The 14,349-nt window shown below is 30.2% G+C and overlaps 6 protein-coding genes across 6 annotated transcripts; 3 read left to right on the forward strand and 3 right to left on the reverse strand.

Annotated features, from left to right (window-relative positions):
• Positions 1-1,488: 1,488 nt before the first annotated feature.
• BN7_6175 (lipase family protein) lies at positions 1,489-2,547 on the forward strand (the record flags this gene model as incomplete). Its single annotated transcript, XM_011273253.1, has 1 exon — positions 1,489-2,547. The coding sequence occupies one exon, from the start codon at positions 1,489-1,491 to the stop codon at positions 2,545-2,547; it is 1,059 nt and encodes a 352-aa protein (XP_011271555.1).
• Positions 2,548-4,528: 1,981 nt separating this feature from the next.
• On the forward strand, positions 4,529-5,263 carry BN7_6176 (Eukaryotic translation initiation factor 5A; the record flags this gene model as incomplete). Its single annotated transcript, XM_011273254.1, has 2 exons — positions 4,529-4,543; positions 4,805-5,263. 2 exons carry the CDS (start codon positions 4,529-4,531, stop codon positions 5,261-5,263), a joined length of 474 nt encoding a protein of 157 aa, XP_011271556.1.
• Positions 5,264-5,916: 653 nt separating this feature from the next.
• GTT3 (Gtt3p) lies at positions 5,917-7,175 on the reverse strand (the record flags this gene model as incomplete). The annotated part of the gene is made up of 2 exons (XM_011273255.1): positions 5,917-7,054; positions 7,114-7,175. 2 exons carry the CDS (start codon positions 7,173-7,175, stop codon positions 5,917-5,919), a joined length of 1,200 nt encoding a protein of 399 aa, XP_011271557.1.
• Positions 7,176-8,316: 1,141 nt separating this feature from the next.
• BN7_6178 (uncharacterized protein) lies at positions 8,317-10,053 on the reverse strand (the record flags this gene model as incomplete). Its single annotated transcript, XM_011273256.1, has 1 exon — positions 8,317-10,053. The coding sequence occupies one exon, from the start codon at positions 10,051-10,053 to the stop codon at positions 8,317-8,319; it is 1,737 nt and encodes a 578-aa protein (XP_011271558.1).
• Positions 10,054-11,731: 1,678 nt separating this feature from the next.
• BN7_6179 (uncharacterized protein) lies at positions 11,732-13,006 on the forward strand (the record flags this gene model as incomplete). The annotated part of the gene is made up of 1 exon (XM_011273257.1): positions 11,732-13,006. The coding sequence occupies one exon, from the start codon at positions 11,732-11,734 to the stop codon at positions 13,004-13,006; it is 1,275 nt and encodes a 424-aa protein (XP_011271559.1).
• Positions 13,007-13,044: 38 nt separating this feature from the next.
• SSP120 (nucleobindin SSP120) lies at positions 13,045-13,728 on the reverse strand (the record flags this gene model as incomplete). Its single annotated transcript, XM_011273258.1, has 1 exon — positions 13,045-13,728. One exon carries the CDS (start codon positions 13,726-13,728, stop codon positions 13,045-13,047), a length of 684 nt encoding a protein of 227 aa, XP_011271560.1.
• Between the last annotated feature and the right edge of the window lie 621 nt (positions 13,729-14,349).

Below are 14,349 nucleotides of genomic sequence, written 5' to 3' on the forward strand. Positions count from 1 at the left end.
AATCCGTTCTTGATGATCCATATTGATTGGGGAATACATTAAAGATCTACAAAACGATCACGAAAGGTTAATGGTTAATTGAACCGATAAATCATAAGCAATTTTAGGTTTAAGGTTTAAGGGTATAACCTATTGTGCATTGTTTATTTATCCTATGAGTCCTACAGTTTTCAAACCATATACCAAATAGGCACCTCTACTTTCCCAATGTGATCATGAAATTAGTCTTTAACCCACTCCATATCAACCACCACATACCACACATAGGCATTATGATAGGTTGTAAGCTGGTTTGATCTTAGTTGTCAATGGGAAGGTTCAAGGTACTCCATATTCATCGTTACTTATACACTTTTAGTAAAGATACATTAAATCACATTTTAAGATCTACTACTTTTATGAAAATGGGAGGTTTAAGAGTCATATGATTAACTGTCAAAATCCAGGATGTAGGAATAAAACCAAGAGTACCAAGAAACATATCATTAATTACGACTGATGAGGTAGAAGCAACTTGTAGAAGAATGGAAGGAAGTCTTTGTTTGTTTGTTTGTTGATCGGATCTAGTTAAACTACCGATCTGAAATCAAATCTAAGATCCAAACAACACAGGGTTCAACAACGATTTTAAGTGGACATGAACTTTGAAAGAATAGCATCTGTACACAAGGTTATCTTCGGCAAACAAAATCGGTTAGAACTTAGTATCATAGGTATTCTGTACGTCTTTGACAGGGCTGTTTGACAAGTTGTGAAGTAAGAAGGGGTAGTTGATTTCTCCATTCAAATTTAGAGTGTAGATCTTTGGGAATAACACTTTATACATATATCAAAACTTTAGGTTTTAAATTAAGGTGGTGCTTAAGTTATTGTACGTCTTTATTTCTCCAGTTTATCAGTATAGGATCAAGATTTCAAACTTCAAACTACCCTTTGTTTATGAAAGAGGTAACCCTTTGAATATCTGATCGTATTCGATTTAAGCTTTTAGGATTATCATGCATGGATTTTCAGTCTAAAAGAATATGGAACTTACATGAAATGAAAATTTTCAACCAATCAAGATCTGACTTCTGTATTTACTAAAAGGTGTTTTATTGTTTATTTTCCATAAATAACAAAGATCTCAGATTTCCAAAGGGTTTAAAGTTGATTTTGATAGGTATTGGAATTTGATTTAAGAATTCGTGCAAGATATAACTTTATACTTTTGAGGTTTTACTCCCGAAGTTATAGGAAAGTTTATACATGAGACATAAGAATAAAAGTCATTCATTTGAGGTACATGGATTAAAGTTCAACTAATATAATGTACACATGCCTTAAGGTTTCAAGTAGCTTTGATTCAAAGAAATTGGAACCCTGTGCATCGAGAATCATATTTTAAGAAATTATATAAAGGGTATTAAAGATCCAGATATTTCATAAATTTTCAAATATGATTTAGATCATCATCAATATACTTCAAGAAGCTGCCTATACTTAATCATGAAGTTGATTCAACTTATTCAATTACTTTCATTCGCCATAACCGTCTTGGGGTTTAGTGATTCAGTTTATAACAAATTATTTGAAATTACCAACTATGCTAAAATTTCATATTGTTCAGTTGATGAAAGATTCACTACAGGTCCATTTTCTGAAGAATGTTCAGATTTAGGTTTTTGTAAAAAAGAAGAACAAAAAGATACTACAATTGAAGCTGTTGTTCGTCCAAATTTTTTCGAAAGTGAAATTAGTGGTGATTCTTATGTTGCAGTTAATGATGAAGATAAACAAGTTTATATTGTATTCAGAGGTTCAGTTACACCAGGTGATTGGATTACAGATATTACATTTGCACAATGTCCATATGCATCAGCTTTGAAAAATGATATTAAATATGATGATTTTGATAATGGAACAGATTCAGATTCTATTAAAGCTACAATTTTATCAAAATCAAATAATAAATTAGAATGTGAAGATTGTTATGTTCATTGTGGTGTTTATGCAGAATTCACCAAATCAATTCAAGATTTAAATAAAGCTGCTAAACCATATTTGGATAAAGGTTATAATTTAACTATTACAGGTCATTCACTTGGTGGTGGTTATGCAACTCTTGGTGCTGCTGAATTTAGAAATTTAGGTTATAATCCATTAACTATTACATATGCATCATTAAGAGTTGGTAATCCAGCTTTTAATAAATGGTTAGATTCAATTTATAATACTGAAGAAAATGCCAAAATTGTTGGTAATGGAGGTGATTTACCAATTCCATCATATTCAAGAGTTCATCAAGAAACTGATGTTGTTCCAAGATTACCACCAAGTGTTCCAGGTGTTTTAGAATATACTCATTCAGGTTTAGATTTTTCAATTACTAAAGTTCTATTGCCTCATAATAAAGAAAATGTTGTTTTCCAAGGTGCTTCTGATAATGATAAAAATGATGCAGTTGATGTTAAATTCCAACCTGGTATGGTTTTATTCATTTATCAACATTTACATCAATTCCAAAGAATTGGTGTTCCTTGTAATGATTGGGATTACTTAGATTAAGTGGATACCAATATCTTTTGATCCATAAAAATTAAAATAATACCTTTAAAATTTTCTTATTCTTTTCAACGATTCTTGATGAATCAAATACTTTATAATTCTTATAGTTAATATAATAATTTTGATATGTTTGATCAATCTCCCAGTTGTAGTATCATGAACATTAACAAGAACTACTTTTAAATAATTCCAAGACAATCACACAGTATATGAATGACTTAGATTGCTAATTGACTTTCATAAATGACTTTCATGAATTGTCTTGAACATTGGCACTGTTCATCTTGATCAAATTCGGATGTAAATCAAAATTCATTGAGATCTTTAGATTTTGATTTTCCGAGATGAGATCGAAGCTTTTAATTACATAAAATGGAAAATTCCATACATAAAGACAAGAAAGGTGAAGTTGAGTACAATTTGATTTAAATCTTGTTAAAACCATGATAAATGAGTTCACTATGGATCATGTACTTGGTCTATCAAACTTTCTAGAGTCAAATAATCGGTGACTTAACTACTATACAAATTACATTAGCTCTAGTCAACCATGTGTGCTTTTACCTTTGATGCCTCAAGATACAAACATGTATTATAAGTATCTATACATCTCTCGTATACTCGTGTGAAATATTCAATTTGAGGTTATAAATGTATGATCCTTGTATGGTGTTGTAGACTATTATCATCAAGCCCTAGTCGTTCCTTCGTTCTTCGTTCTTCGTTCTTCGTTCTTCGTTCTTCGTACAGTTGTAAAGCCTGAGTATTGATCAGGGATTAGTATACACAAATCAAAAAGTGTACAGTTTTATTGTCTTTGAAAGGGAAAATTACTTTATACTTGAGGTTTATATAGCTAATATAACTGAGTGAGCTGTTTGAGATTGAATCAGTACATAGTGCATATAGGCTTTTTTACTCCATCTTCAATGTAAAATTTTGCATCTCAGTGTGATCTGATAAACCACAGACCGACAACTCCTATTTGTAACACATATATATATAAAGAACCAGAAAATATTAGACTTGTATCTATAAGATCATATTATCAACAACCAACACTTGCTTCTAGTATATCTGATACAACAAATTGTATAGTTCTCTATATCAACAGCTTGTACCATATATTACTTCACTTTTTCTGACCTTATCAATGATGATCTATGATTTAGATCATGACATTTCCAAAATCAAGTTTAATCAAAACCAAGCACATTCCAGATAAAAATTCTCATTAAGATTATTATCAACTGTCACTAATTATTGATGTGATTTCATAAATCTAACAAAGCTTCCAGAAACATTTCATAAATGTGTCAAAAGACTTCTCCCAATAGATAACAATAATTTTACGATCAACAAATTGGTCAAACGACCATTAACTTGAACCATTTGTTCTCTTTTCAGTTGATTCATTGTCATTAACATCCTTCTATCACCACATTCACTCTGTTGAACCTTTTCCCTCCATCTCTCTCAGTCTGATTACTTCCTTCATCATTCCATCCAATAACAGTCCCACAATTAGCCTGATTACGCCCTGATTAGTCCAATCCCATCACCACCATTAACAACCAACACCACCAACACCATCAACAAACCCTGGGTGAACCATACCCGTAGAACACACTCAGCACATCCATTCAGTCCCATTCCTACTCCCTAATACACCTCTTCACCACCCTCCAAATCCCACTGGTTTTTCCTAATGACATTTACCACCTTCACAATTGGATCATCAGCCAGGCCCGGTTCCCAGTTTTACACAGAGCATCCACGGCTTAACTATGCACTCCCGTTCCCATTTTTACTCCGATATTTAAAATTCGAGAACATTCAAAATTTTGAAAAAAAAAAAAAAAAAAGCAAAAGAAAATTTTTTGTTCAACGATTTCAAGTTTATAAAAATTGAAAAAAAAAAGTTTTTATTACTCTTTTTTAACTTTGATTTATCAATTATCAACAATTCTGTATATTCAAAATGGCTGAAGAAGAAGTATGTACTGCTCAAAAAGCATATTTGGAAGAAAGGGAACATTGATGCACTGGTTGCTAGTTGTTATTTAGAGTTTAGGTGATTTGTTTTGATTTGGATGTCGTGTTTTTAAGGGTGTGTCGAAAGATAATAAATTTGATGGAGTGGAAATTTCTAATAAAAGAAAAATCAACAATAAAGTTAATCAATATTGTTCCCTTCATCTTCATGGATTATGATTACTATTTTTACCAGAATTTAATACTAACTGATTTAAAATAGCACGTTTTCGAAACCGCTGATGCCGGTTCATCATTAACCTACCCAATGCAATGTTCTGCTTTAAGAAAAAATGGTTTCGTTGTTATTAAAAACAGACCATGTAAAATTGTTGATATGTCAACTTCTAAAACTGGTAAGCATGGTCATGCTAAAGTTCATTTAGTCGCCATTGATATCTTCACTTCAAAAAAATTAGAAGATTTATCTCCATCAACTCATAATATGGAAGTTCCAAACGTTAGAAGATCAGAATATCAATTAATAGATATTGATGATGGTTTCTTAAGTTTAATGACTCCAGATGGTGACACCAAAGATGATGTCCGTGTTCCAGAATCTGAAATTGGTGAACAAATCCAATCTCAATTCGATGAAGGTAAAGATTTATTAGTTACCATCATCTCTGCTATGGGTGAAGAAGCTCCAATTGCTGTTAAAGAAGCTCCAAAAGGTTTATAAGTTGATTAAACTTGGTAAATATTTCTTGAAGGCTTTAAAAAAGCGGATTTGAACAAAAAAAAAAAGAAAATTCAATTATGTTGCACAAATTGTGTATATATGTGAAAGAATTTTTGTTTTAAATTATTTTATATTTTGTTTCTTGATTATAAGCATTTATTCATTTTTATGATTAATTATTTGTTATTAAATTTTAAAATTTTGTAGTTGAACTTTAAATTATCTTTACCTTAAACTTAATCTAGACTTTAAAATCCCAATAGGCTATCTCGTATTGGTTATTATTTTAATATCCGGGTTTTTATATTCTGGGGTTGTGGTTTTTACCAAGACTATACGATTTTTCATCGGTGATTTACTACAACAATAGCATTTCAATTGTCAAATATTTTATTAATAGTACACACATATAACATGATTAAATCATAATTCTAAAAAAGTTAAAAAAGTAGTATAGAAAAAAAAAGAGATTAAAACATAAAAAAGAATAAAAGGGGGTAAGTAAAAAAGTTTATAATTAGAAGTGAATAATGAAACAACCTCTAAATTTCTTTGTTCATTTGATTGAAATAACATGTATACTAGACATTGTTATTATTTGGGGGTGTTTTGTTTTGTTTTGTTGTTTCTATTGTACAAACTGATATTATAGCCTAAGCAAGACTTGCAACGTATAAGGCAACTAAAATACCAACACTTGATCCAATAAATGGAATATTACCTAAAACTAAGTTTAATGTAATTGAATTATGAACAAAATGAGCATTGATTTTTTCATATAATGTAGCTTGAAGTAATCCATGTTCATCAGCCCAAACTGCAGTATCATCTTTAATATCTTGGAATGAAATAGTTTTAGAATAAACAAGATAACTTATAATTAATTTAACAATATTGAAAATTAATGGATCAAATCTTTGTTTTTTGAATTTCTTTGTAGTGAAATTAACATAATGAGAAACAAATAATGGAATACCAATTGAAAATGTAAACCAAGTTAAAACAATTAAAATAAATTTAAATTGTATTAAAGCACTTAAATCAAAAATTTTCCATGATTGATCAATAAATTTATATTTAGAAATAATTTCTTGACTTAAAAATGGAGCTTCACTAATTTGAATTAATGGAACTTGTTGATAAGTTAATAAACCTAATTCTAAACTTTGAATAAAGAAATTAACAGCTTGAACTGAACTTAATTTCTTTCTGGTATCATTGTTAAATTTAACAGTAGAGTAAATAAATTCTTCTTTTTGATCTTCTAAATAATCATAAGTTGATTCATAAGTTTCAATGAACCAATCTTGAATTTTAGTTAAAAATTCAAATTTTGGTTTATATTCACCATCAGCTTCTTCATCATCTTCATTGGCAGGAGTTCCGTCTTCATTCAATAATTCAACATCATCATCTTCTTCTTCGTCGTCTTCTTTTTCATCATCTTTCTCTTCTTCATCATCATCATCTTGTTCTTCATCTTCAACTAATTCTGAAGCTTCATCTTCAACAGCTGATTTATAAGGACTTGATTTGTTTTTCAAGTTTCTTCTAATGTTTAAGACTTTATCAGGAGATGATCTTAATCCATCATTCAATTGAGGTATAACTTTATAAGATGGTGAAGAAGTAATGTCATTCTTGTATACATTAGTTGAAGCTTCTTTAGTTGGTGAATTTTTTTGTCTAAAGATATAGAATTTTCTATAATATTGATGGTTTTCTAATTCTGGATGATTATCAAAATGTTGAGCTAATTTTTCTTCAAGAATTGGTTTGGTTCCTTCTTCACTAAATTCAAAATATGTTAGTTATATGATAAATAAACAAATTGACATGAATATACATACTTGACATTAAGGTCGCGACACATTTCAACAAGTGAAGCTTTTGTTTGTTGTTTTAAACTCATCTTGGATATTTGCTTGTGAGAATTGAACGGGTTTAACTGTTGTGGAGTTATTGTTGTTCTGAAAGTTGTTGAAGTTGTTGTTGTTGTTGTTATTCAAAACACGAATTGTTGTTTTTGTTGTGGTGATGATTGTTTTGCAATTGTTTTTGTGAATTTCGAGACAATTTATTCAAATTTTGGGAATTTTTGTTTCTAGGAGCAACCGTGTTCCGAAAAGAGTAATAGGTAAACATCACGTGAACAAATGACTCTCATTCGAATCCCTGTGTATGCGCTTTTGTGTTTTTTTACAATTTTATTTTTATTTTTATTGTTTGGTTCATTTCTTTATGTGTACGGTGATTAGTGATGCTTAGTGTGTATTAAAGACTCGTTTTCAAGTACTCCATGATAACCAGCGTCTTTAATACCTTTGTATTATCGGATAGACACAAGAGATTCCCGAGTTGATTAAAATACCACTCATTTGCAAGCGATGTAACCTTATTTTGGTATTCGTACGCATCTCTTTTTCCCATTATGAGCGATATCGACGCTTGTAACCGTTTATGCCGGTTCAAATATGGTAATCTTTCATGAAGGCATATTGATTAGGAAATCTATATAAATATGAGTTAAAAGTACGTATTGATTGAAATTTATTGTCGTAAGTGATAAGTGATCTAAGCTTTTTTCTCCAAGATAAATCGTTTAAAATGCTTCCAGGTGGTGTTATCTTAGTGTTTGTTCTTGTTGGTTTAGTTGGTGAGTATTAATCCAAGTTCATTTTCAAGACCTGCGTATTAACTTTTGTTTAGCCATTGCTGCTTTTTCAGTTATCATAATGAACAAAATCAAAGCTAGAAAGAGATCATTACAATCATTTTAAAGTGGTTCCAGTCATCTAATAAATCAACCTCATAATAATTACAATATATGAAAAACAACATGATGCTAAAGAAGTGATGTCCTATAAATAATAACGGATATTTACAGATTTAATGAATAATTAATAGATTTAATACCCAAATACATGTGATCAATTTATAAGTAATGCAAATTTGTATTAAAAAAAGTCTAAAATTCATCCAACTATTATACATATATAATTGGATAAACTTAGAATGCAAGAAAATGTATAAATCTATATATACCTGTCAATTCAACTTCTAATTTCTTCCTCTTCATCACCATGACTCTCCTCCTCTTCATCATCTTCATCATTTGAATCTTTCAAATATCTACTTTGATAAACAGCTAATAAACTTATTAAACTCAATAACCACCAACCAATCCATGCAATTTGATAATTTTGTCCCCATGACATTATAAACCCCCAAATTAATGGACCTGTACATCTTGCCAATGCACTAACTGAAATAGTAGCACCATTGATTAAAGCTCTATGTTTTGGTGGTGAACAATTATGAACAATTAATAAAATTTGTGGGAATGAAATTGATGTTCCTAAAGTTTTCAAACATGTTAATGTATATGCTGATAATTTACCTAAAGTTTTATGATCTGCAAAAAAGACCAAATAAGGTACTAAGAAATAACAAATTGGGAAAATTTTAATAAAATTCTTATATGTTGTTAAACAATCATAATGTCTATCAACATATGGGAAAACAAATAAAACAAATATAACACCCAATACACCAGTTGATGATAATAATTGACCTGTATCTTCAGATGTATAATTTAATCCACCAACAATTTTTAATGGGAATTCTGAAATTAAATTACCCAATTTATCTCTAGCAACATCATAGGCCAAGAAAATTGGTAAAAATTCATCATGAACCACAATATGTAAACTCATAATAAAATTACAAACAACTGCATAAAAAATATGTGGAGTTAATAATTCTTTATAATTAATTTTTTCATCATCTTGAGATTCATGTAATGAATAACTTCTAACAAGAGCAACACTCTGACGTCTTGTTAAAACATTACCAACTGATTTAATTGATTCATCTGATTCTATTTCTGGACTATAATCTCTATGATGTGCAGCACTGATTGATGTTTCACGATTATCTTCATCATCATCTTCATCTAATAATGCAGTTTCTTCGTCAATAATTGCTGGGGAAGGTGGTGTATTTCTTCTTTGTTTAGAAGTATTATCAATAGACAATTTGTGCCATGCTCTTGATTTTGGTTCAATTTTGAAAATATATCTTTTAATTGAATCACCTAATTCCACAAATGGATCAAATCTATATTTATGTTTATAATGAGTTTCTTCTAAGAAGAAAATTGCTGTAATCATACTTATGAATAATAAAGCTGAAACAAATAAATTTGGTAATGCATATGGATATTTTTCCACTAATGGTCTTAATACATTAAATCTTGTTGTTTTACCACTTAAAAACCCACCAATTAATGGACCTACAACACAACCAACTTGGAAAATTAAAGGCATTGTAGAAAATGCTAAAGCTTGATGTTTTCTTTCAGTTGCAACTTCACCAATCATTGTTCTAATAACTGCAACATTACCATTTAAAAGACCCATTGTTGATCTTGCCAAAAGTGCCCAATAATAATTCTTAGCAAAACCTAATAATAATAAACTTATAATACTACCCGTTAGACCAATAATTAAAGTTGGTTTACGACCATTTTTATCAGCAAATTTCCCCCAATTAAAACTTGTTAAAACTTGACAAAATGCAAATGTTGAACTTAAATAACCTGAATATTTTGAAACTTCAGCTTCATTTTCTGCAACGCCAAAATCTTTAACCATAAAATAAACATATGGGAATAATGAAGTAAATGCAATAGGTTCAGCAAATCTAACTAATGAAATAACAAAGATTTGTGACCAAGGAAATCCTTTCATTTGTTGTCTAAACGACTCTTGATTCTTCTTGGGAGCCATCTTGTCTGTGTGGTACGTGTAGTCACCGTCGATGAATATCTGATTAACAAAGATAAAAACAGCAGATCTAATTCCTTATAAATAACAAGCGCTGACTCAAAATGAAAATTGATGTAAAAAAAAAATTCTTTGCCGTTCTGACGTTAGTTTTGTATGAGCCCTGAGGTGGTTGTATAATGCTGTGTTAGTCGTGATCGGTGTATCAGCCACAAGCTGCTGCTATTAAGTCTAAAATTTTGAACGCGCTGAAGAATGGAAACAAATTTTGACTAAACTGTGTTGTTGTTTTGAAAGATAACAAATTTTCTAAATAGAATCCACAGTTTTCGGATGGATCTCCCAATTGGGGCATACTCCGTGATTGTATTCAGATCTCAAAATCGTCAGGTGAAGAGATTCTTATCAAGTGGTGTAATGTGTAGATAATATGCTATTATATTCGATCTCATGATTATGCTTTCTCTTTATTGTTACTATGCTGTATATTATGCAGCTAAATCTTGATGTACATTGTGCTAATTATTTTCTAAAACTGTGGTGTGGTACCTTAAAAGCTTAGCAGCGCACTTATAAACCCGAATCGCGAATATCAGGCCCCAAAATTTGCCCAATATATGAAGACGTTGATAATGGAATAAAATTGTATGGTAAAGATGCAATTAAAATACTTTAATTTGCTGATGTGGAGTTTGTGTATATTTCAATACTAATTTTAGGTGCTAAAAACGAGTTTGAAATTTTGGAATTTTTAATTTTCATTAAATTGTCAACCTTGGAATTTTTTATGTTACTTTAAGATTGAAGACTTTAATATTTCTTCAATTTTGTTTTTGGCGTTTTTGGAGATTTTGAAGCTATATTGATACAATTCAGACTTCAAGGATTATTTCTACATAATTATCAACTCTACCGGAGCCATATATCATTCAATAATTCCAGATATAGAGATACAGTATAATTTTGGCGCCCGCGAATTGCATAAGGTACCTCATTATCTTATATCCATAAAACTTATACATATTAAGGCTTTTCCGATTTTAAGCAAAGGTAATAGAATTCTTTTAGAATATACTATATATATGATAGTAAGTGCTGAATAGATATATCCAATTCCTATAGAAAGTCGCTCTATTGATTTGCCATCACAGTGCTTATAAACTACAAATAAGTATTTTTAAAGATATAGACATGGGTGATCCAACTTGATCAATATTCCATTTTGTTTCAAATGTATAATACTTCCTCAAGCTAGAATCCCTTGTATATTGAAGCATTAAATGAATGATCTGTCTACTATAAGCAAAGTATCAATTCTCAAAGGATAAGGTCAATTGACGCTCTATTCTTCGAATTTGATTTTGTTCAAGGATCAATATGCAATGATATCCAGACACAATTGGATTCTTCAAAGCTTTAAAACGAACTTTTGAACACGAATAGTGTAGATAAGGAATCAGAAAGTCAGAAAGGTTTTAATGAACAAAATCCTAGATTTGAAATACTTTATTGAAGTGGCAAAATTGAGGAAAAAAGAATTCAAATTTTCAGCGGTTGATTTCCTATTTATATTGATCTGGGGAATTTGCTGCCCCATCCCAAAATTAAAAAAATAAACAATAAAAATAAACAATTTGTTGTTCTTTATGTTGATCATCAAAGAGTACAAAGACAAAAAACCATGGGTGAACAACTGGTGGTTATTTCTGGTGGTACAGCTTCAAACTCATTAGTTAATCTGTTTCAATCATTATCCCCTAAAACTACATACATCCTACCAGTTTCTGATAATGGTGGTTCAACTTCTGAAATCCTGAGAGTACTTGGTGGTCCTGCAATTGGTGATTTAAGATCAAGAATAACTAGATTGATACCTGATGGAGGTGGGTTCAAAGAATTGTTAAGTTATAGATTATCTGAAGATAGTGAAGAGGCTAAACATGAATGGACACAGATTGTGGAAGGTCAACATGAGATTTGGAATAATTTAGAAATTCAATGTAAAGAAATGGTTAGATCATTTTTGATTCATGTTCATATGGAATTATTGAAAAAATCAAGAAATCCATCAACAAATTTCAAATATGAAATGGCAAGTATTGGGAACTTACTTTTAACTGGTATTAGATTATTTGTTGGATCTTTAGATAGTGCAATTGAATTAGTTTTAAGAATGACAAGAGTCTCTCCTAATATCAAAATATTACCTTGTTTAAATACAAATTATACATATCATATAAGTGCACAATTGAACAATGGAGAAGTAATAACTGGTCAATCTCAAATTTCACATCCAAATGAACCTATATCCACAATAATGAGCTCATCAACTTCAGTTCATAAAATTTATGATCCTGTGGCATTACATGAAAATCATGAAGATGTTCCATATCAACACCCAGATTTGGCTAAATCACAATTACATTTCTCTAAAGAGGTTAATCAACCTTTAAATTCACCAATTGATAAGATTTTCTATATAAATCCTTATGGTGAAGAAATTCATCCACAAGCAAATTCAAGAGCTATTCAAGATATAAATGATTCAAAGGCAATAATTTATTCCATAGGTTCATTAATGACTAGTACAATACCTGTGCTTATATTAAAGGGGATTGGGATGTCAATTTTTAAATCAAAATCTCCAAAGATCTTATTATTAAATGGGAATCATGATCGTGAAACTTCTGGACTTGATGCTTTTGATTTCATTTTAACAATATGTAAAGCCGTGAATTATAGTATTAGTGATGAAGCAGTTAAATTAAACTACACAGATATAATCACACATTTGATGTTTATGGAAAACCCAGAGATCAAGGTTAGACAAGATGATATTGAAGCAGTAGGTATTAAATGTATTAAAGTATCAAAAGACCCAATGCTTGGAGATGATCTTAAAATTTATGATTCTAATGATTTACAACAAAAATTATTATCAATAGTTAATCAATAACTTTATTTATATTCATAATCAAATTAATATTTAAATATTCATGATCTAAATTTTTTTGGAATGTTTTGTAATTTTATATATTGTTCAAATTGTTCATCAGTCCATTTTCCTACTGAAGTATCAACTTCATGTTCAATTTCATGTTCATGATGTAATAATTCATGTTCAATATCTTCCTTATGTATATTTTTAATATCTGGATCTTGATCTTTATGATATTTATTCCAATGATGAACTTCATATTCATATTCAAAATCTCCATGATGACCAACACCAACACCTAAATCAGGAAATTTCCCACCTTTATTAGCAAATTTTAAATATTCTTCTTTAGTGATTTTATCATCTGTATTAGCATCCATCATTTTCAAAATTGCCTTGACAATTTGATCTTTTGTTTCTTTACTTATACCTTCAGAATCATCATGACTACCTAAACCATCACCTTTCCCAACAACTTCATCTCTATTTAATCCATAAGCATTCAGTATATCATCAGCATCCAAATAGTTTTTATTTTTAGAATCATGTAATGTGAAAAATGATTCTGCATCATATTCATCTAATCCATGTTCTTGTTTCATATGCCATTCTTCCCAAGTTAGACCATCTGGAGGTGATTCTTTTAAATTTGTACTATCTGACCCAGGTGAACCATGATCTCCATGTGCCAAAGTGTATGTGAATATAGATGCAAGTGATAGCAAAGTAGAGTATTTCATAGTATCTTATGTATCCACCTATAATGAAGACCTATGAAATAAAGATCTTGATCTTTGTTGAATGATCTGTTGATCTGACGTTTTGCTACGTTTCCTATAGTTTAGCCGCGAATTCTTTCAGAAAAGTCCGAATCTTGAATTTGAATTCATTTCATTGTACGTTACAAAACGGTAACAATGACAAATTTTCGTTGCTTAATCGTTGAAGTTTGCCGAAATTTGTCCAAGTGATGAGTATGGGTACTTTTTGAGCTTTCAGGTATTTTAAGCTACAATGTCAGCATTCCAAAGACTGGAAGTGCATTACGATCTTATATTTCAGTTAAGCTCTAGATGTGTTCAAAGCTTAAAGATTAATGACTCAGTTCAGATCTGACTTGTCAAAAGCACTAATATTTGAAACGTTTGTGGATATTGGAAAAAATAGGTGTCTCTTGAGTCCAGAGACTGATTGAGTTTTGGGTTAGCTAGATCATAATGACCAATTTGTTGTCAATGTTGATGTTGTAATGAACAAAAGTTAGTTCTTCTGGTTCCCGAAAACCCATTTGTTACAATTGACTAGACTGGTCCGAGATAATCCTGCTCAATTGCCTAAAAACTGATCAATTTGTCTCAAAT

This window comes from Wickerhamomyces ciferrii, contig 00254, assembly GCF_000313485.1.
Source record: "Wickerhamomyces ciferrii WGS project CAIF00000000 data, strain NRRL Y-1031 F-60-10, contig 00254, whole genome shotgun sequence".
NCBI classification, from domain to species: domain Eukaryota; kingdom Fungi; phylum Ascomycota; class Saccharomycetes; order Phaffomycetales; family Wickerhamomycetaceae; genus Hansenula; species Hansenula ciferrii.